Source organism: Poecile atricapillus, chromosome 3 (genome assembly GCF_030490865.1).
Source record: "Poecile atricapillus isolate bPoeAtr1 chromosome 3, bPoeAtr1.hap1, whole genome shotgun sequence".
In the NCBI taxonomy this organism is placed as follows: domain Eukaryota; kingdom Metazoa; phylum Chordata; class Aves; order Passeriformes; family Paridae; genus Poecile; species Poecile atricapillus.
The window spans coordinates 44,815,264-44,837,584 of record NC_081251.1 but is presented as its reverse complement, the minus strand read 5'-3'; the positions used below and the strand labels follow the sequence as shown (position 1 = coordinate 44,837,584).

The following is a 22,321-nucleotide window of genomic DNA, read 5'->3' as shown; positions in this document are numbered from 1 at the left end:
TTAATTGATCATGGCACTTGTTAGGGTGTAGCTGCAGTGAGTAGGAGCTTGGGCATCTCTTGGAGGGAGGAGTATTAGCCTGGAACTGGGTGTGTGAGTGTGGATGTGAAGATCAATCCCAGAATTTGATTAGTACCAGCTACCTGGGTGGTGCTGCTCATTCTTCTCTGAGAATAGTTCGGACCATTTCCTCAGCACTGTAAAACAGGATGTAAAGACTCAAGAAGTCATTTTATTTGCAGTAGTCCAGGAACTTTCACAGAGAAAGGTGCTATTTAAATGATTCTTTTTCATGTTTATGCGTCTGTGTTAATGAAGCTGTATACAGAAGGTACACTTGTATTGCAAAGTGTACACATAATGACAAAAGTCCAAATGAAACTTTAGATTGCATGCACTGTTTTCTTTATTCAAACATACTTGCAAGATCAGCATCTTAGATTTTTTTCATTCAGCTGATATAAAGACAGTTCTGTTTTGATTTCCCTAAGTTACTAGGGCTAAAATTATACTGATATAGTATAGATATATACTGTATTATACTCTGATATGTATAGGAGATGAGTTAAAGTGCTTAGTGAATTTGCGATGTAATTCTTCATGTGTTTTATTTAACAAATATTTAGATGATATCAGAGACATTGGCTCTTATTTATTGGAAATTAGTTTACAAAGTTTAATAGCATCTGGAGTGTATTATCCTTTTGTCTAGCTATTTAGCTGTATTAATGAACGTAGGAAGTAGAAAGCAAGTTTGACAAAGACAGGAGGAATACAATTGGAGACATTTCAGACAAAAAGGAAAGCAAAGCTCACTTTAAAACAAATTAAATTCTGAGGTGTTATATCTAAATGGTTATTTGGAATTGCTCTCAGTGAATATGATTTTGGGGGCAGTTTTGTTTTCACCCCAAATTTAAAGTTGTAGCATTTGAAACCGTTTTTTGTTTAAACCGTTTAAACCAGCTCATCTCAACTTCATTTGTCTCTAACTTTTATTGTACATTTTTCTTCAGTTTCTGCATTTTCGTTGTTTTCGTAGTTGTTTTATGTACTCTGCCCTTTGTTCACAACCACTAACAGTTTTCTTCCAGCAGATTATATATAGATTTTGGCTGTACCTTTCCTCCTTTGCCTTTCTTCTCATGAAGTAGGAGGCTTTTGGCTTTTTTTTTTTTCACTTCAGACAAGAAACTGAAAGCTCTTATTATATTATTATATTACTGTTACAGTAGATTTCATTAAATTATTCTGAAATACTTCTGTCATCACATGACGTGAAATGCAAGAGACATGCTGCTCCTTGAAAATAATCAAGATTTAATTCAATCCTGAATACTTGTTTTTCCCTGCAATAGTAGGATTTCATTGTAAGTGTCAGGTAAAGGATGACAAAGATCATGATTCATAATTGCAACTTATTTCCTTGCTAACATGAATATTAAAGACATGATGAATGGATGGCAGCCTGAAGACTTTTCTCCACTTTGGTACAACTACTGAACATGGATTGTGAAAATATCTCTTTTTTTCTTTTCTTCTTCCTGTTTTAGGGGTTTTGTGTACGATAGCCGAAACAATTTACAGATGCGAGGTTTGGTCGTACTGCTTATTTCCAAAGCTGCTGGACCCAGCACAGCAGAACTCTCTTTCCAGCATGACATGGTCAGTGGAATTTACTCCAGGTATGTAGTATGATATGCTAAGTATGATATGCTATGATGTTGATGGGCAATTTCTTGGTGGTATCAAAGCATCCTAAGTGGCCTGCTCACCCAGTAAGGAAAATCAGTACTTAAGTAATCACAAAGCTTTGTTCCTCAGATTTATTATAAGCTTTCCACAGTGAAAACCATATACTCTTTGTATAACTCTTACTGTATCTTAATTGTGGGGCTTGGGTACAACCAAATTGAAAACATTTGTGTCAAGGTAGTTAGTTGAAGGTTTACATTAAGAGGTGCTTGGAATAAAAAAAGCCCCAATGCTGGAAAATATTTTTAAATAGACTATTTTCATTTTGAGTTCCTCCAATGATATTTGGGTACACCCGTTTACTAGAATTAACAGAGTGAGATGCCAGCCTTGTGGGACGCCAGTTGGTCTCACTGAGCCCAGAAGTTTTTGTATAGCCTGTTTGAAGATGTTTTCCCATGCAGCAGCTGTGTAGAAAAAAGTTTTCACCTCCCACTGCAGATTTACTGAGCCTACCATTATGGTTCCTTAGGCTCTCACCGTGACATTTCAGCTTCATTGAGTTCCTAAATATTTTTTAAGCTTTTAAACTAATTTTCATAATACTAGTAACAACACTAACGAAAATCAGTGGTTGCTCTCCTTTGTATATTTAATAGTGAGCTATTCCATTGAAGTAAGTAATGAGATCTGTTGAAAATTTTGAATTTATTAAAATCCTTTTGAAAAATTGTGTGTTCTTGGTTGTGGAAACAAGACTTGTATTTTTTGTCAATTGTGGTTCTGACCTCTGTAATACACTAAGTGAAGATGCACAAGCTTAGTGGCATGTTTACATCCTGATTTGTTTCAAAATGCAGACGTAGTATCATAGAATTGGAAAAACCAAACAAATACAAATTTTAAAATCTATGTAGTATCTTAAAAAAGCAGAGAAGGAAAATATATGTGAGTTAGTACAGGCAGAAATAAAAATAAATAAGAAAAAGGACAAGGCTGTAAAGCAGTCTTGTTATGGAGAGCTGTGTTGTCTCTTTAGCTGTTTAATTCCATTCTTATTTTGTTTCATCCATAATGTCCCCTTAGGGTTGTAAAATTTTTATATTTATATGCAAATGGTGCTGTATGAAAGTATAATTCTAGTTTGTTAATTATGGCACAGGCGGTATTTTAGTTTGTTTTGTAAATGATTAAAAAAATTTACCTTAAGTATGCCTCATAAAAGGAGAGAAAAGGTATTTTTTTTTTGATAACTAAGTTCTTGAGTATGATGATTCTGGCCATGCAGGTAAAGTTTGAGCATTTAAAGCTGCTGTTGGGAAGGTGACTAGTGAAAGTATTCATTAAGGAGCAAATAAGACCTTGAATTAATAATGAGCCATTTGGTGTAAATGGACATCATTGGAGTGGTGCCAGTTCAACCAGCTGAAAATCTAGCCTAATAATCTGTTTGAGCAAGTCAATAGCCATTATAATATCTAGTTCAGAGTTACAAAGGTATACCAAAAACGAAGCAGTTTGGAATATGCCACACACAAGTTCACTTAAGGTTCATTACTGTTTGCAAAAGTGATGACTGTGGAGTTGTTAATTCAAATGGTTTTTCAATGACACTTTAAGTCCTGCAGCATGGTGTAAATATAAGCAAATATGCCACTGGATTGTTTCATTTTGTGTCATGATGGTCAGCTCTTGCCCCCTACTGAAGTCGCTGTGGGTTTTGGCTTTGCAGTTCTTTCTTTACATAAGGTACTTTTCCAACTACACTTATTTATATGGGAATCTAATTTCTGATTTCCATTTCTCCATTGTATATAGCTAAGAGAATAGGCGGCTTGTAAAGTTGTCATCTTAAACGGTTTTTGTGATATTTTTAACATGTATTACAAGTAGTGTTTTACAAACTGCCCTCTCCTGGAGACGAACAAAAGGATGTTGTTTTCCATTAATGCATTTTTTGTCTGCTGTCTTGGTTGCAATGCAATTATATATGGTTTGTGTATATTTGACATATATATCAAAGGCAAAGAATATCCCTCAGTGATATGAAGAAATATGCTTAATCCTTTATTGCTTATATGTCTTCAGCTTTGGATAGTATTTTTTGGAAATAGATTCTTACAGATTTCCAGCTCAGCTGTAATCTATACAGTTCTTTTTGTTACCATGCCATGTAATTACTTCATCTTTATATATAATGTTTTGCTGGAAATATTATTTCTGGCACTGTAATGAGCATCTTCACTGCCTGATACTTACGTGCTGTGAACATTATCTTGTGGACTATTAGCTGGGATATGGCTCACTTGATTTTAGGATACTTAGTAGTGATTAATTAATTGCATTTCTGAAATCTGAGCATGAGCAAAGTTGTTCCAGTACTTGTCAGCAACTGCACCAGCCCAGTCTTTCTTTTCCCAGTGTTTGTGTTGGAACCAGTTCTTGTGCTGTATTTAAATATTCAGTCTTGCAGTAGCCAGGTTACATCAGTCCTCTGTAACTGGTACTACACTAAATGTACAATCTGTGACCAGGAAGATGTAACACTGTGATAACCATTTAATTTAAAAAAAAAAACAACAAAAAAAACCAAAACATGGTAGACTTTTTCATCCTGGAATTTGGCATGTTCTGCATAACCATTTCTCACTATTTCATATTCTTAAATCACAATAAAGTAATACAAAAAAATAAAATTAAAACAGAAAGATACTGAGAGCTGAATTTGGAATAGGAAAAAAAATATCCTATTCTGTTGTTTTCTAGATATGTCAATTCAAGGGACAATTGACCTAAATGTATAAAAATAGAGAATCTAGTTTCGTAGCTGGCATCTGTTTTTCACTGGTACACAATGGAACAAAACCAATGCCTGCTACCAGAGAACAATCTTTTCCAGAATAATGAGGATTACAATTTAGGTAGTTACAGGAGCAGGGCTAGTGTAGTTAAACGGTGCTGCCTCTGGCCAGCATTGCCTTCAGCTTTAGCACTTCATAATTTGCAAGAGTCATGATCTGCCTGCATTAATCTGGGGCCTTGGGGGTCATTGTGTGCAAGGGTGTCATAGTAACTGCTGGTTGCCTTATGAGCCATGCTGAAGATAAGGGAGGAAGTGTTATAAAAGCCTGCCTGGCATGCTTTACACTGTTCAGCCACCTCCCTGTCGTGTTGGCAGCAACCTGACTTTATTCCTATTGGCGGGGAAAAGAACCTGGCTTTACTTCCAGCTCAGCACCAGTGATCCCAAAAGAGGATGAAGAGAAGTAGCAGCATGATAAACAGCTCAATTTCAGCTGCTGGAGAGATTTCCTAAATTAAAACTTTCTGCTGGTCTCTTAGCATTAAAGAAAATATTTCCTTGGCTACAGAAGCAATGCAAATACAAGGATCAATTGTAGAGCTCTCTGCAGAGTATGCAACCAGTACCATGTAAGAGTTGATGTCAATGCCTGTACTCAAGCAAAGCATGCATCCCATATTCCCTTGAAACTCCTTACTCCTGTGCTAAACAGAAAGCAGAACTCACATTTGGGTTTAGGCAGAATCGAATTAACAGTAATTTATCATGCTAATAGTGTCAGAGATTACCTCAGATGTGACACAGAAGTCTAGAGCTTCATAAGGGTTTTGAGATCCATTTCCTAACTGGTGATTATACTAGTGTCTGACACTGCATTGCCTTCTCTCAGGGCAAAACTCACTTGGATAGTGAAGCATGCAGCTTGCTGTTATTTTACTTGCTGGAAATTGAACTGTAATTGAAACTCCAGGATCGTGTGGCTTCTGAACACTGACAACTTTATGCTTCATGGTGGAGCTACATTCTCACAGTTGAAGACACCAAGACTGGCTTGGGTCCTCTCTCAAAGTACACAAAGTAGTATCTTCTTCAGTTCACGTTTGTCACTGCATACACTACTGCCTGGGGACTGAGGGATCTCCTTGGCTTTATACTGAGTAATGAATGCTTGACATAGCCTCTGTATTGCAGCTTAAAATGCAAGTGACACCAAAGAACAAACTTGGGCCGTCTCTTCAGCCCTCGGAATCCTTGGCTCTAACACAGCAAGTTATTTTCTTCTCTCTGTTTTGCCTTTTTACTTTTTTTCTTTTTTTTTCTTTTTTTTTTTTCTTATTAGTGCCAATTTTAAAAATACCCTCTAGTATTGACATCTATTGAGTCAGCTCTGCAGATTTCCTTGGATGCTTGTCAGAGGTTCAAAACAATCCTTTTTCAGTAAAATCTGCCTGTGCATTCACACTGGTGGAGCCTATGGTCATTGACAAGCAAAGACCTTTAATCAATATGAAATATTGAAATTAGAATATAGAAAGTACTATTTCAGTTCTGTACTAAAACTTGCTAAATCTAGCAGATTGCTGGATTTGGACTATCAGTACTGGGCTCTGTCCTTGCACCTTCTTCCTCAGGATGATGCAGCTGACCTTTGCAGCTCCAGGAATTTATCACTTTGCAAGAAGAACATGCTTCACTACAAGAAGGTACTCACTGAATAAGCTTGTCTCTGAATCAGAGTCCTTCCTGCTGCTTGGAAGAGTAGTGGCAATACCGTAGTGACAGGAATCATGAACACAGATTCCTTTCCTTAGTGGTTTAGAAATTATTTTGGAATCAGCATTGGTTCTGCTTCCAATAAAAGCCCAGTTTAAGAGTAAGCTGGCAGCAGATGCCAAGTCCTTGTTATGGTGGTGGGTCTTTTGCTTGTCATGTTCCAATACTAAGTTGTCCTGAGTACCCTTTTTTGGAGGTGCACACACACACAGGGGTCACAGAGTGATTTCACGTGTTCTTTGTCATGGTGGTCATATCACATATTGTGGTCATCTTGTTCTAACCTACTCTAAGGAACACTTAAAACTTAAATCCAGATCTTAAGCAGAGGATTCATTCACCCATAGGTTTCTTTTTCGCTAAATGTTTCTTTGATTGCAAAGACGTCAGAGGGGGTAGGTGTCTAAGGACTGTAAGAACAGAGGACATACTGCTCTGTCCCTTTGCAGTTCTATTCAGCTTTCTCCCAGCTTCTTGCTAGATATGAAAACAAAGCTTTGCCTTAACTTAATTTCCTTTCCCTGCATTCCAAAGAGCTTTATGCCATCTTCAAAGAAAGTTTTACCTTCCATTAAACCTCCTTTAGGGTTCACCAGATGATGCTGATAGTACACAGGTTTGCAGGATAATTCAAGTTGGAAGGGATATCAGGAGGTCTGTAGACCCACCTCCTTCTGAAAGCAGAGTCAGCAATGAGGTCATTTCTTCATGAAGGTCAGGTCTTTCAAGAACAGTCTTCTTCACAAGGTGATAATCAAGATGTGTTTTAAACAGATGAGCGAGCATTCTACTCCTGGCCTGTAGCCTTAGCTCTGTGTCTAATGCTGTCATTGGTGTGCATTCATGGCTATGGAGCTCACAAGAGGCTACAATGATGTTGGCATAATTTAGCCTGTTAGGTGTCTTTATGGTCATTTGACAGCTGAAATATCCAAAGAACATTCCAACCCAAGATTTTCAGAATTAGAAATGGTGACTGTGCCAGGGCCTCCTTTAAGAACACAAGCATAAAGGTCTTGTCTGTCTTAGGGATGTGCCACTGTGTTTTAGGGACAAATTGCTGTGTATTAATGGGGAAATAGAATAGAAGGAATCTCTTCTATTTTTCACAGGTGACAGCTAACCATCTGCAGTGGTCTGTTCTTATCCAAAACCCATGCCATGGCAGCCGTAACAGAGGTGATGCTGTGCTTGTTAGAGCAGTCTTTAATTGCTGTATGCATGAGGAGCACTCGGGCTGCTTCCAGGGAATCCAGGCTTATGTGAATGATGATCCTTGGACAACTTCAGTCTGCAAAGATAAATATGGACAGGTGTAGTCAAAAGCTCAAAGGTAATATGCTGATTATAGTATGCTTTTGAGACTTGAAGTCTGCAAAAATGTGCACAAATGAGCATTGGTTGGTTGACTTTACTTATGCCTGTGGCCTGGACTGCTGTAGGACTGGGATTTTATGGGTGAGAAGGATCTGAAATGACAATACCCTTGCTTTATGTATTTAGCATAACAGCATATTAGGTGTGAGCACACCTTCTCTGTCAATTGAGAAAATGTAAAAGGTTTCACATTGAGTGAAAAACAGAATAAATACTGCATGAGGATATGCATCTTTGGCTCTGCATTCCCTGAGAGCTCCAGTTTTTGCCAAGTAGCTTGTGTCCTGTTCTTGTGAATGCAGCCAAACAGCTGAGAGGTGCTCATGCTCAGGTGACTGTCACATCTCCAGTCAGAGTAGATAGCTACAGTAGCAAAGGGCTGCCTTCTGCTTTAGGAACAATGCTCTCTGGCAAAACAGGTCTTCTACTGTGTAAACTGTATCTTCACTTGCTCAGCTCACCAATGAAGTTTTGTTAGCAGACTCTTTCTACTGTAGACAAGTTGAAAGATGTTTGTAAATTTAAATGCCTTTCAACTGGAATGTACCTCCACATTAACCTATATTTGATTATGTATGGAATATATGGAAAGAAAGTAGATAGTCCCCTTTTAAAAGACAGAAAGAAAAAAGCAAATCTATTACAAAGCCTCCTGACTAATTAGCCATGGGAAACATGAATAAATTTTGGTGAAGGTGTGAGGTTTATTGTATTGCTAAAGTGTAAATGACACTTAGAACTTGCTTTGAGCTGTTTGCTAATAAATTTTACAATAGCCTTCTTTTTACCTCGCATGGTGTAGGTATATCTGTGGACAAATTCTCTTTGAGAATTATTGTAAAAAGTAAAACACAAATGAAAAATAAACAAAGAAAGACCATACAAATTATTATTGTGGTGCCTACAAAAATACAAAGAGCACAAGTGCGTGACTCTTCACCTCACCTCAGATCTTGCCCTTCTTTCAGTTTCTGTACTCTGAACTGCATAGGGTGTTAACTTCAGAGATTGGATTTGACTGTTTCTTAATATCATATTTTCAAGTGAAAAAATGGTTCCTAACTCTACAATGGACTTCTATCATGTGAAGAGTACTTTTATATTAGCAAGAAGTTGGGTTTTTTTCCCATTTCCATTACTACTTTTCTGGGTTTACTAGTAATGGAAACTAAATTAAATTTACCTTGACTTGGTGCAATGCAGAGGGAGTGGCTGTGATTCAGTTTGGGAGACCTCATGTTCCATTGCACCTATCCCCATGAGTGATTGCTAAATCATGGTAGAACATGTTTAAACAAAATAAAAAGTAATAAATGAGAAAAATGTGGTAAGACCAATAGTGTATGTAGGAGCTCAAAACTCAAAGAAAGCAGAGGTCTTATTTTTTGTGATATAAGTATTCAGCCTGGGAGTTTTAGTACAGTGTAGCTGTTGCACTTTAAATTCACACTGGCTTATTGCACACAAGCCATGAGTCTCAGCTGCAGATATTGCAGAGATTAATCTTATTAATGGAACTGCTAATTGGTGTTTGACTTCTAATTATAGTAACAATAGGCCATAACAATCAATCCTCACCTTTACTGGGGCACATTAGGACTCTTTATCATAAAAATGATTTCCTTTGGGACTTACTGTTCTTATTTCTGTCTTCTGGAAGGCTGGCTTTCAGCAAAGGTGCAGTATCCCAACTAGCAAGTACTTTGGAAGCTTAGCTAATTAACTGGTAGAGAAAATGCATAGTCCTAAAATATTCAATATCTAAGTACATTAATAAGTACAATGCTCTTGACAAAATTGTTTGAAAGATAATGGGAAAAGTATGTCAAAATACGAGCAGTGATGTCTTTTATAATCTTCAAGAAATATATAATTTTGTCTCCCAGTCCTTGGTAGCTTTCCCATAGCTTTTAGTGAGAGGAAATCCAAGCAGTTATTCTAAATTATTCTGTTTAGTTTTTTCTCTCCAGGATAAACCCTGTGAGATTCATCATCTCATTTACAAGATGAGTCTCGGGAGATGAAAAACACATACAACTTGATTACATATTCCTATTGATCATCTTCCATCCACAACAATAGAAATCAACTCCAAATACAAATCTAACAATATTACTAATTCATTACAACCAGTACTTTTCTTCATTAACTTTTATTGTTTTCAGCATACTTAGCATGTGCAAATACAGCAATTATATGTTGAGTAAGAAAAGGCCTTCTCCTTATAGTGCAGAATAAATGAAAAGGCACTTTTAAAATAAAAAGCTCTATTACATTAGAGCTGATCAAAGACTGTTCAGAGGTACGGGCTCAAATCTTGTTCAATATAAGTCTTTACAGCACTAGACAGCTGAGCAAGGTAAACTCAGCAAGTACATCACAAAGTGTGTTTGGTTTCCATTTTAAAAAAGAAGTAATTTTCAGTATCATAGAAGGCATGGTAGGGATGGCTTACCCTGGAGAAACTGTAATGTCACCTCTATCTGTCTGTCCAGCTCTCCCTTTTCTTGGAGCTTCTTCCTCCCACTGCTTGTGAAGTCAGAACTGGACTGCCATGATGTGCAAGCGTAACATACAAAACCTGAGCAGCAGGTGGAATTCTGCAGTGGGTCAGGAGAAGATGTGGGAGTAACAAAGCCCTGCTTTCACCCCGGTGGGAGCTTTTCAAAGAAATACCAGGGGACCTGTGGGTAACAAGGCCTGGCACAGCCTTCCTGGGACATGGCCACACACCAGAGCACTTCAACAGAACTGTGTGTGCTGAAAAATCTTCCCCTTTCCCTTGTAACAGTTCTCTACTGGAGAACTTTTACATTTCCTTTAAAAAAAGTATAATAGTATTTGTGAAATTTCTAACCATCTCCTGAGTACAATCCAGTGCTGTGATGACAGCACACAACAGCTTTGGGGACTGCTTGTCTATCAGAACTATGACATCAATGTGGCCGATTGCTTCACTTCAAATTCTTTAATAACTGTATCTATATCATTTATTTGTCCTAGAGTCCCAACAGATTTCACTTGCTTTTCTACCTGCTGAATTACCACCTATCTTCTTTCTGTCCTATTAACATCTCCCTTGACAAATTTTGCAATGCAGATATACAGTTTCAGTACAAATTTCTGCAATTCTTGGAAAATTGTAGCAGTATGAAGTTAAGTATTACAAGGCATACTGCACTAATTAATTTATTTTGTTAGTATGATTCGGTCAGTATTCTGATATAATGTAACTGAAGATACTACAACATTTTTCATCTGCTGGGGTGGAGTTGGGAACTCCATGAGTATACGTATATGAAAATATGAGACTGTATAAAGATTATGCAGTGTTCTTTCACTTCCACTTGAAACAATGGCATGTTCTGGAGCCTAATCACATTAAGTAAATGAATATTTCTTGTGGCTTCATTGGTTTCTGACCTTTAGTAGATTTTCATGTGCAGTTTGACAGCTCTGAGATGCTTCTAGAGCAAACAATAATAAAGAAAGGCAGGAATAGTATGCTGGTGATGTGAACAGGGCACTGTGTTCCTGGACAACAAAACTTGGTTATTTTTATTATATTCAAGTATAAAGGTGAATGTATGAGTACACAGGTAAGAGTGATTGATGATTTGAGAAGAGGAATAAGGAGTTGGGATCAAGATTTCAAGAATATGAATGTAATATGGTATTCTCATTATGTTTTATTTAAGAAGATTCTTATGCAATCAAAAATCAAAAACACAGTGGGTTTTTAATAGGGCTTGCAGCAACTGAAAACTTACAATCAACTGTGCCAGCATGATTATGGAGAATGTTTGGTACATATGAGATTTCGTGAGCTTGATTGCCTGATTCCTGAAATCCATTTAAGTATTTGGATTTCTAGTTTTTAATTTTTCCGAAGACTTGGCCAAATTTGTGTACATTTTTGTGGAAAGAGAAGATGCAGCCAAATAAATTATGCAGCTATTATTGCCAGAAAGGGAAGAAACATAAACAAGTTCTATTTTATACTGAATAGTATTTCTGGTTTCTTTCTCATACTTGCTATGTTTCACCTACACCCTGTTGCGTGGAAAGCTTGCTTCAGTCTCTTATAGCTGAAATTTCATTCTGGCTTTTGATGTCCATACAACAAAACCAGTGCAAAAAGTTCAGCTACATTCATAGCTGTTCCTGTAGGCAAATTAAATTTTAGCAATGCTCTAGTATTAGCTGCAGTCAGGAAAGGATCCTAGTTTGTGGACTCTGCTAGGAATTCTGCAGAAATAAAGTTTGTTCTTGAAGGTGGCTTGTTAGCATAAAGCTGTCACTCCATCATCACTTGCTTGGGGTTAATGTTGCTTGAATTGGTTGATGTCATTTTATCCCTTCCTAAAGTGTGTAGATTGAATCATTCTGGGGTGAAAGAACCGAAAAATGAAAGCATGAAATTTTCAGATACCTTATATTTTAATAAGGTAAAAATAGATGGAAATTGTGCCAATGGTATAATAGTAAGTCATTTTTGTAATCAAAGGACACATTTTTCTCAATATCACACCGTATGCCATTTGCATAAAGTATATACAAATAATAATGACAAAACTTTGCAGACCTCAACAGCACCAAATGCTTGTTACTATGCTGATATGGTCCCAGAAGCAGCAGTCGTTGCCTTGCTCCAAAAGGTTTATTATCCTTTCCCTGCTGGCAATTCTGTCAACACACCTGGTGTAAGGGGCAAGGTCTCTGAGAAGTCTGCTGTCTCCCTTTAGCTATTAGTCTCTTTCCTTGTACATGGTAGGCAATACCCATCTGCTGCATACTTCTGCTTTGTGAAAAGCAAAAGTATTCCTATAAAAAAACATTTTAATGTATGGTATTAATGTCCCTATCCAATTCTGAACATTGAAGGTTCAGGATGGGAGAGGAGAGCACCTGTGATATCCGTACTTTTAATTGCTGACTAACAGAAATGTAGTTACAGCTGTTCAGAATACAACAGGTTTACTTCATAGTATGAGCTATCTGTGGTTGTGCAACCAGTATGTTTGGATTTTTTAAACTCCTCTGTATCTTGGATATATATGGGTATTTCAGACTACACAGTAATTGTTATATAAGCATAATAAAATATATATATAGTTATAAAATAAACCCCAACCCTATCTGGTACACTGTATTCTGGTGATTCACATTTTATTTTTTAATGCCTTTTTCTTGTGCAGTTAGACATATGAACAATCTATTCTCTTAACAGGACTGTTCATTTATCAAGTGATCATTCTTCATGACATAAAAAAGGTTACCTTCTTTTTGCTCTCACATAAAAAGGTTCCATGTATTTCAGGTGTCATTAGTACTAGAGATTTAATGTCAAGGTTAGTGCACCTTATCTTTCAGCTACATTGAATACAATTACAGACAAACTCTTCAGAGAGATTTCAGAGAAAAACTGGGAGTAATAAGTCAAGCTGGCAGTCTCAGAATAGCTGACAGTGCACAGGAATGGGAATTTCTGTTAATAGTGGTTCAAACTGTCACCCATAGTCATTGCAAATAAAATTATAGACATGCTTCAGTCTTGCAGGGCTGAGAAACATCTAATCAATTGTAGGAAAAAGTATGTTCATAAAATTAATTGTTAGTAGCCTGTTTCTTGCATTTACCTGTGAGACCTTTTATTTCCCTTCAAATCTTTTTAGCTGGTTTTAGTGCAAGTATTTAAATATTTTTACTAAATAAACCACAGAGTAGTCAAAACTGTTTTTAAACCATGATGTGAAATTTCTTATGAAATAGATGCATGAGGTATAATCAGAGCATACATGTTGTTGAGGGACTGTGGAGCAAATATGGGTAATCCTGGATGGATGGGCACCCTGGGTGTTGCCCACAAGCAGTCTGGCTGACACATGCTGTCGTCATATGGGAAGGAATGTTGGTCATTTCCATAACAAAATATGTACTTTTCTCCATCATCATGTTCCTTCTGATTCTTGCCGTGGTGATAGTTAGGTCATCCAGTCTACAAATGAATCCTTTTGCTCATACCTCATCTTTTGAGGGTTTTGGTCAACATATGTTATTCAGTTCTGAGTCTTTCTATCTATCATCGTGTATCCTACCATCACATTTTCCCAAAGCCATGCTATAGCAGCTGTTGCCAAAGCTTTTGGTCACCTCATATTTTGCCATTTTTTGACTCTCGTGTACAATACCTAAAACTTTGGCTCACTTCAGTAAGCCAAAAGGAAGGCCTTCATGCTTACTCCATTGTAAACTCTTGGCTTGCTCTTCTTTCACCCTATCAGTTTTGAATGTCTTATTTTTGTCTTTGACTATTAGAAATACAATATGTTTGTTTTAAGGGAAACAGTGGTTGTTTTGTTGTTTCCAAACCAGTTGCAGTTGTGCAGAGATGGGCTTTCTGGTGAGCAGTTTTTTTGGAGTCAGCTGCTGGTATTCATTTTTGAATTTAAACTTAGTCTGAATTGTCTGGAAACTTAGCATGGAAATAACTCTATAAAACTTCTGTATGATGTTTGCTATGTTCTGTTTAGACCTTTAAATTAGCATGATGCCCTTTGGGTTGTATAATGAATCAAGGCTTGCATTTGTTTCACATTGCACAGGTTTCATATTTGCTTCACATTTGCTCATGTCTGCCTGCAAAAGTGCCACCTTGTTAGGGTAAGTGGTTTTGTCAGTAATGAGTTGTACAAAGGGCAGGTAGTAGGATGACCTTTTTGCAAAATATTGTTGTTAACTAAATGCAGTGAACATTTTTTTTACCAGAGTACCTGTTCAGTCGTCATAAGACTGGCATTGCTTGAAATTAATGGAATTGTGCTGTTAACAGTGGTTTGTGAGGCACTGGCTAAGCATTCACTGAGGATGCAAGAAGTCCACATTTGGCTTTCTTGAGAATTTGAAAGGATGTAAAAGTACTCTGTCTGAATTTTCAGAAAATTTCTCTAAACACAGGGATATAGGACATCTAGGTCAGGAATGCCTGAGTTCGTAATGTTATTTCCCTCCCAGTAACTTAGCGGAGCAGGATCTAGAGTCCAGGTGTCTCACCTTTCTCTCCCATAATCTCCTGCATACTGACTTTTTTTTCACTCTTTTGCCATCTGGCTGAATGAATAATTCAAGGTTTTGTGTAGCAGCAGAGTAACTCGGCAGGATTGGCCAAAGAAGGAGGTGTGAGGATGCCCTGGCCTTGAGAGCTGGGTGGCTGCCTGACGGGAAACCCAGATTTCTGAGTGACGTGTCGCACTCACAGAGGAGCTTGGACTGGAAAGACAATTCTCTGCAGTCAGGTGACACATCCAGTACTTAAGTCCTTCCTCTCTTTTGCAGTTTTATGACTTCCAAATGCTGGCTGTCACTTGGAGTTTGGGGGACATTGGCATGTTTTTAAGCGATAAATATATCCTTGCTCATGCTGACAAATTTTCACATTCCCCTCATTACATCTTTTCATCCCCATATCGTCTATAAACACAAAAAGGCAGGAAAATAAATGTCTCCAACAGTAATTTTCTAACTGCAAGTCAATATATGCAGCTGACTAGAAAGGTATTTTAAATCATCTTATAGGTGTTTTCTCAGAGATGGCACTCTAGTTATTTGAGACAACTGTTTTTTCCACCTGCTGTGAAGGATGAGTTGCCTTTTGGACACTTAAATATTTCCATGCTGTTAAAGCAGCAGATTGAAAAGCAGATGAGAAAGTTCAAAGCCAAGGCTGAAAGTTCAGTTTCAACTTTTAGTTTTCTGACTTTTGTCACTTTGTGTCACAACCTAACTGTTGTTTTCACTTAGAGTTATTAAGAAATACCAAGTTTACCCATTTAAAATTGCTTATCTTTCTTTACAGCAAATGACAGTGAATTTCATTCCTTTTAGTACCCTGTGTTAGATAATAGTTGAGGGAATAATAGATTCCAGGGACCTTTGATCTACCATTACTATAAAATAAAAATAAAACTTTTTTTTTTTTTTCCCACTGACCGTAATGATTTTAACCTTGTGTACTAATTTGAATGGGCTTGTGGGGGCAGAGTCTTAAATGAGACACAAATGAAGGAAAAATTGCTAATGCTGCCACTGTATATCTAATGAGCACTGTGTAATAAACCATAACCTCTTCAACATTTCTGTGGAAAATGGTGTGATTATTTTGGATGGCTGGCCCTCTGTGTACGGCTCATTACCATCTGGCATAATGTGTATTGATATAGCCTGTAATTGTCAACTCTTATTTGACATGCTGCCTTTAATAAATGTGACTTGCATGGCTAGAACCTCCTAATGGTTATATGGAAAACTGTAATTAAATAAAATATGTATACTTATGTAAAATACACACCCTTATATCCATAAAATAATTTTGTAGAAGGTCTCTGTTTTTCTTTATCTTCTGTTCTTAGTGGGAATATTTGTGTGTATTCCCAGGTTAGTGCTGCATTACCACTGTGGATACCTAAATATGTGAAGACGGACATGAATCTTGAATAGGTTGTTTCCTCTTGCAGAACTTGCTTCAAATACATTTTGAAATACTTATTTTCTATGAACTGTAAGACAGAATTAATATACCTGCCATAACAGAACAGGTTCCCTGCCTGATGGTGGCTTAGTGTGCTCCTGTGCTGGGAATGGGAGGTAACTCTAATGGGCTGAGTGGCTCTGGTTTTGGTGTTTCTCCTGAAGAAGGTGGCTGAAATAAATACATTTGTAAATCTCAGTGCTGAAAGTATTTATACCTCCTTAAAGGAAAATGGGCTTCTGGCCAATGGTCAATTTTCAGATAGAAGGACCAACATATGCTGCTAAATCTAGTCATCTTCTGTTTATTATCTGAAAAGTTGTTTTATGGTTTTGGTTTTTTTTCTTTACTGTTCATTCCTGTATGAATAACTAAGAGATATCATTCTGGTAGTCATACTGGCTGCCTTACAAAACATAGGATTTCCCCAACTTTAATCAATTTTAATATTTGTTCTATGAGTGTTCATCAGGTGTTACCTTCAATGGCACTGCTGATGGAGAGTCTATTGTTGCTCTTTGTAACAGATTTTGGAAAGTGACTTCCCTTTATTCTTTTTGGATTTCCTTAGGTTCAGGCTACTGGATCTTATTTGATGTTTGCTTGATAATTAGCATATTCTGTTGAATTTGTTTTCTGTAGTATAGATGCTGAAATTTCCTTTAAGTATCTGTGACCAAATCTACTGATTCAATATCAGCCTTCTCCAAGCATAAAATTACTTTAGTTCCTCACTTCATCTGTTTCCTTTGCTTTGATTGTTAGGACAAAAATGTTGAGAAGTCATACTTTCTCAAATTCTTCTTGACTGAAATTTTCAAGTGATAATTTTTACTGTTATCAGAAATTCAGGGTTTTAACTTTTGTTAATATGCTTCCCTTAAATAATCTGTGGATCCTATTGGTCTATTTGACCACAGTCACATTCTTTCTAAGGTGATTATCTCAGATGACCTGTTCTTTTACCCTCCTTTCACCCTTTTCCAAACTTAGGGTGCTTTATTCTTGAAAGAGTCTCTGGTCTTGTATATAAGTGGTCTGCATTGAGGTCTTTTGATTGATCTTTCTTTTTACATTGCATATTTTAACTTGAGTAAAGCATATTGAACCAGCTCAGTTGTCTCTGTATTGAGGATGGTTCACTCTCCTTGCTGTTTGTTAGCTGTGTTATTCATTTTTCTGTTGCCTTCTCTCATGAGTGTATGTTCTCTGGACCTGCTAACTGTAATATCTTAGCCATTGTTGCTGTTCATGACCAATATTCACTTCTGGACTATAAGATGGAAGCACCTGCTTATGTAAATACGTAGCTTAAAATATAACAGGTTTTCTACAGTGACTTGCCTTTATGTGGTTTTGTTTCTGCCTAACCTTACATAAAGGACCAATGCAGTTCTTACAGTTGTTCTTAGTTTTGAGCCTTTTTTTGTATATCCATTTTTAAATTGTCTTTGCTCAGCTCTCTCATCTCCGCATTTTCTTATCCAGTCCTTTATCCATTTTCTTCCTTGCCTGGTTTCTCTGGTTTAGATTGATTCCTATCAATTTTTCAGTTTGTATAAGCTAGGTAGGGAAGGAATTATAACTGACTCAGGTTTGTCTAAACCACATCTTTTTTTTTGTTTTGTTTAATCAGCTTAGTCTTTTTAATTGGGTATTTGTGGCTTTTTGGATCATATAGTGAAATATTCATAAGAAGTTTCCAAAAAGTATTCACATTTTTCTTTTTAACTTATCTATCTGATTCAGCTAGTTTTATCATTGAAAATATTGCTCATATATAATGTAGGCCTGTGAATATTATCTGTCATATTTATAAAGTAAGTTTATATTCTGGTTTGGATTATATTGTTTTCATATAACAAATGTATTGAATTCACATTCACTTGTACCTAAATCTTTCTGACATGATGTCTTTGAGGCAGATTGAATCTTTAATACAGAGAATTCAGGTTAAATGCAACATTTCTTGAGCCAGCAAAATTCCTTTTAGAAATTCAACTTAGTGTCAATGCATTGTCAATATACCTGCATATTGCCAATATACCTTATTGCATGAGCATACTGAGCACTGAATATCTGCATCATTATTTACAAAATGAGAGAAGTAAGTCTTTGAAGAAGTAAACATCTTAGCTCATGCTATTACTTGATGAAGTACTTAATATAGTCTGCATAGCTGTTCATATAGTCTATAGCAGATACCAACTGGAATTTCAACCTGCCTTTTATTAGAAGTTTAAATCTTTATAATTGCCTTATAAAAACACAGTATTGCAGTTGACAGCTTTACTTCAGTTTGGAAATGTGAATCTTCCCATAGGGATAACCAATGATTTTAAAATGTGATTATGATATGTGATTTTATAAATTTGACAATAAGCTTATAAATTAGTAGCTCTAAATTTTATTATTGATTTTTGGCGTCTGTGTTCAAGTAATCCAAGAAGTCTTTTTCCAGATAACTTACTAATTTTTTCTTTCTATCTTTGGGTGAATACTCATGGTTTTTCCTTTGGTTTGGTCAGTTAGGTTAAGCTAGGTATTCTTCCTTTAAAAAATAAAAAAGCCATAAAACCTAAGCTGTAAAGCTATTTTTTTTTAACAATACTTACGTAAGTACTGGCTCATGTCTCTAGTCTGTTTCTTCTCTAGCAGTGTAGGAAGGATCTCTGAGAACAGGAAAAGCAATTGATGTCTCCCTCTTTTTCAGTTTCTGGTGCTTATGAAATCAGTAATAACTGAAATAAAATCCAAAGCTATTTAAGTTTCACATATCCTGGTTTGTGGGGATTAAAAAACATACCTAGGCCTGCCACCACATCTCACTGCTCTTTTAATACCTGTCCCTTGCAGAATGTTCTTTGTATTCTTCTTGCTAATAAAGTCTCAATATGACAAGATTTGTACAGCAAGAGTATCTGAATTCTTACCATGTCAGCCCAGCCTGCCTGCTTCTCATTGTTCACACAGCTGCATTGTCACTGGTTTCTGGATCTTTTACAGTAGCTAGGTACTTCTTACTGAGCAGGTTTCCTCTTGATATTCCCTTCTTTATTGGTCCCAGCCTGTCTGCCTGGCTCTGGCAAATGGAAAACATCCGTTTGACTTAGTGATTCTGGTGGTATTTTCCTGCTGGCTTTTGAGATTAACACTTTTTCCTTTTAAACTGAGTTTGAGGTAGTGATCCTTACCAGGTCTTTGTCTATATTCTCTCACCTATTTTCCATAATTGATGCTTTTGTTTCCAGGCTGAGATTATTTTTCTTTTAGGCTTGTGACTTGAAAGGGGAATTGGCGTGATGAGGCCATTCGACCCAAGGAAAATGTGCTATAGGTTGTGATCACTGTTCTTTGGCCACTGATGCTTTATAGGAGTAAGCCAAACACAAGTTCAGCAGTTGAAGCTTCGTTTTGCTGGAGGTGATGGTGCAAATGTGAATTCTTGCAGTCTGGTACGGGTAGCTGGCTCCCAGGCTGGAGGGCTCCTGGCTACACTGTGGTGACACAGTGGCGGCCGTGTTGGCACATCAGTGGCACTAGTCAGGAACTGATACAAGTTGGTTTGCTTGCATGTTGCTGTCTGGAGTACAAAGTGGGAATTGGTTGCTTGTGGCAGCCGTAACAATGAAGCCAAGACCATTGAAAACCCTTCAAAATATCTGCACTAAGGAAGGGACTGACTTCAAGTCAGGCGTCTCACTCTCCACTGCCAACCACCTACAGTGCTTAGGGAAACTGGCTTGCCAAGTTCAAGTGAATGTCTGCTCACTAAAAATCAGAAAACATTTTCAAATCCTATAGTGGGCTGAGGGAAGATCTTACTAAGACAAATTACAGGAAACAAAACCTAAGCAATAATCAGTGGTGGGGGTGACAGAGAATGAAAATGTAAGGTCTTTTTGAAAATAAGTAACAAAATATATGTGAAGCAGCATTGGTAGAAATTTTACTTCAAAAACTTTGTGATACTAGGAAGTGAAGGAAATGAAAGAGGTAGGAAATGTAGCCAGTTTAAAAATAAACTGGTTGTTAGGAATGCAATTAAACAAGTTAATCAACAAAATAATCAAGAATCTTCATAGACCTGATGTCTTTTAATTTATTTTTTCCTCATGTGTCTTAGGACCAAGGTAGAGGGAACCACAAAAGTCTTGGTCTCTAACCTGGTTAAGGGATAGGAGTGGGTAGATGTTTTCTGGTGGTTAACAGATACATGAGTCATGGTAATGTGGTGAATATTATTTGGTGCTCTGCTCAAATCTGCTGCTTTACCCTGAAAATTTTTCCTGTTAGTGAAATCACAGCATCTGCCATACATGTTGACTGGCTTAAACACCTGCCCCCCTGCCATTTAATTTCTTACAAAAGAAACTATACACAGAAGATGTGAATGAGACTTTGCATCACTACGATGCTATTTGTTACTCACTATGCATTGTTCCTCTAATCATGGTTTATTAACCATGGCATTGACTTTGACAGGTGAATAGGAAAAAGCACTGTAAAAATCACTGTCCTGCCTTGCTGTGTAACTAAGTGAATTATCTTGATGTAGCACCAGCTAGCACTCAGAACATACAAGGCATTGAATATAGTTCAAGCACCTTCTTGTCTTCATAGAACTTTTCTTTCTGTTGACTGTTTACAAAAAAAGTAAAATCAGATACCAAGTGCTGCCCAAATACATAGTCAGTACCTGAAATAATTACTTTAATTCTTTAGTTAATGCTTTTTTATATGAAATTTTCCATTAAAGACACTACTTCTTTTTATTTCAAATTCGTGTGTGTATATGAAGATTATTATAGTTGTCACTGAAATGGAATGGATGCTGATATTTTTTTAATTTTTTTTTAATCCTGAATGTAATGCTTTTCATCCAAATTAATCCTTTTTGTATTGAAAGGAAACTCTTGAATTGACAATCACAAAGAAAATGGTCAAATCTTGGGTGTGTACTGCTAGTCACTTTAATTCAAAGCTTCAATGATAAGAGTTCTTAAAGAATTTTTGATCTATCATTTTCATTATCTTTGTTCATTGCCGTTGCTTCAAAAATTTTCAAATATGATTTTTAGAGGGTAATTTAAGTCTTTGGCCCATTTCTGTGAAATATCATGCCTAAAAATGACATTTTAAGTATTAAATATGTCTTTGCGTAACCTGTCATCCCTTGAGAAGCCCAGTGTAGTTCTGATGGATAGCTGATAATGAAAGGTAAACTAAGTAAAGTTCAATACAACTTTACTATTTAAAATGTCTTTTTTATCATATGTTTTACAGAATCCTATTATTTCTTTTTAGAGTAGGACTTGAAATTATGAACTTTGTGATTTGCAGGGAGTTCTTGCTTCAGAGGTGAAAGGCGTGGAAGTGTGAGCTTTGCTGATTCTTAGCATGCTTCCATTTAGGAACTTTGTGTGTTTAGAAATGTTGACTATTTTCTCAGTAGTACCTTGTACCAAGCTAAATTCAGGTAATTCTTATGGCAGCCACTTCTTTTATTTTTTTTTTTTTTTACTGTGGGCTCTGGAGTGAAAACAGGGTGGAAGCAGTCAGAGTTTGTCATCCCATTGTTTCCAAGTCCAGTATTGCTAAAACATTATTTTTTTGCATGTTGGGATTGGCTGCTTTCAAATACAAAATTATTTAATCACTGAATTGTATTCCAGGTGGAGAAAGCTGTGTATAGTATTTCTTCAGCCATTTAGCAGCAACTTTGTAGCAGCAGTGTTTATTTATTGGATACTCATCTTTACAAAGTCGTGTGGAGGATCCTCCTGTATCTGCGGCATTGTGGGCTTGTTATTGTGCCTGGATATTGTAGAGATTATCACAAAAAGCATTAAAAAATGCATTGCCTGGGATTTCTGCAATAGCATTGATGCTGGTATTTTTAGTCTGCTGGGGAGAGAGAGTGGAAGAGCAATATGTAAGATCAGAATTAGACATAGATTATCTGCCTAATACGGTTCTTGTTAGCACGAATAATGTGAATACTATTTGAAGAACAAACGGATTATAGGAAAAGAAATGAAAACATCCAGATCCTGAGCATTTGGAAAGCATGACACTGATGTATTTGTGTAACCTTTTCATGAAGAGCGATGCTGAAGTCAAAGAGGGGATTTTGATTTCCTTCA

The 22,321-nt window shown here is 36.7% G+C and overlaps 1 protein-coding gene across 2 annotated transcripts in view; it reads left to right on the top strand.

The window, feature by feature from the left end:
* PDSS2 (decaprenyl diphosphate synthase subunit 2) overlaps positions 1 to 22,321 on the top strand; it is a 112,494-nt gene that overhangs the window by 45,972 nt on the left and 44,201 nt on the right. For both annotated transcript variants that reach the window (XM_058836852.1, XM_058836853.1), the window contains exon 2: positions 1,554 to 1,685. In XM_058836852.1, the coding sequence (XP_058692835.1) occupies positions 1,554 to 1,685 (132 nt within the window). The remainder of the gene's footprint in view (positions 1 to 1,553; positions 1,686 to 22,321) is intronic.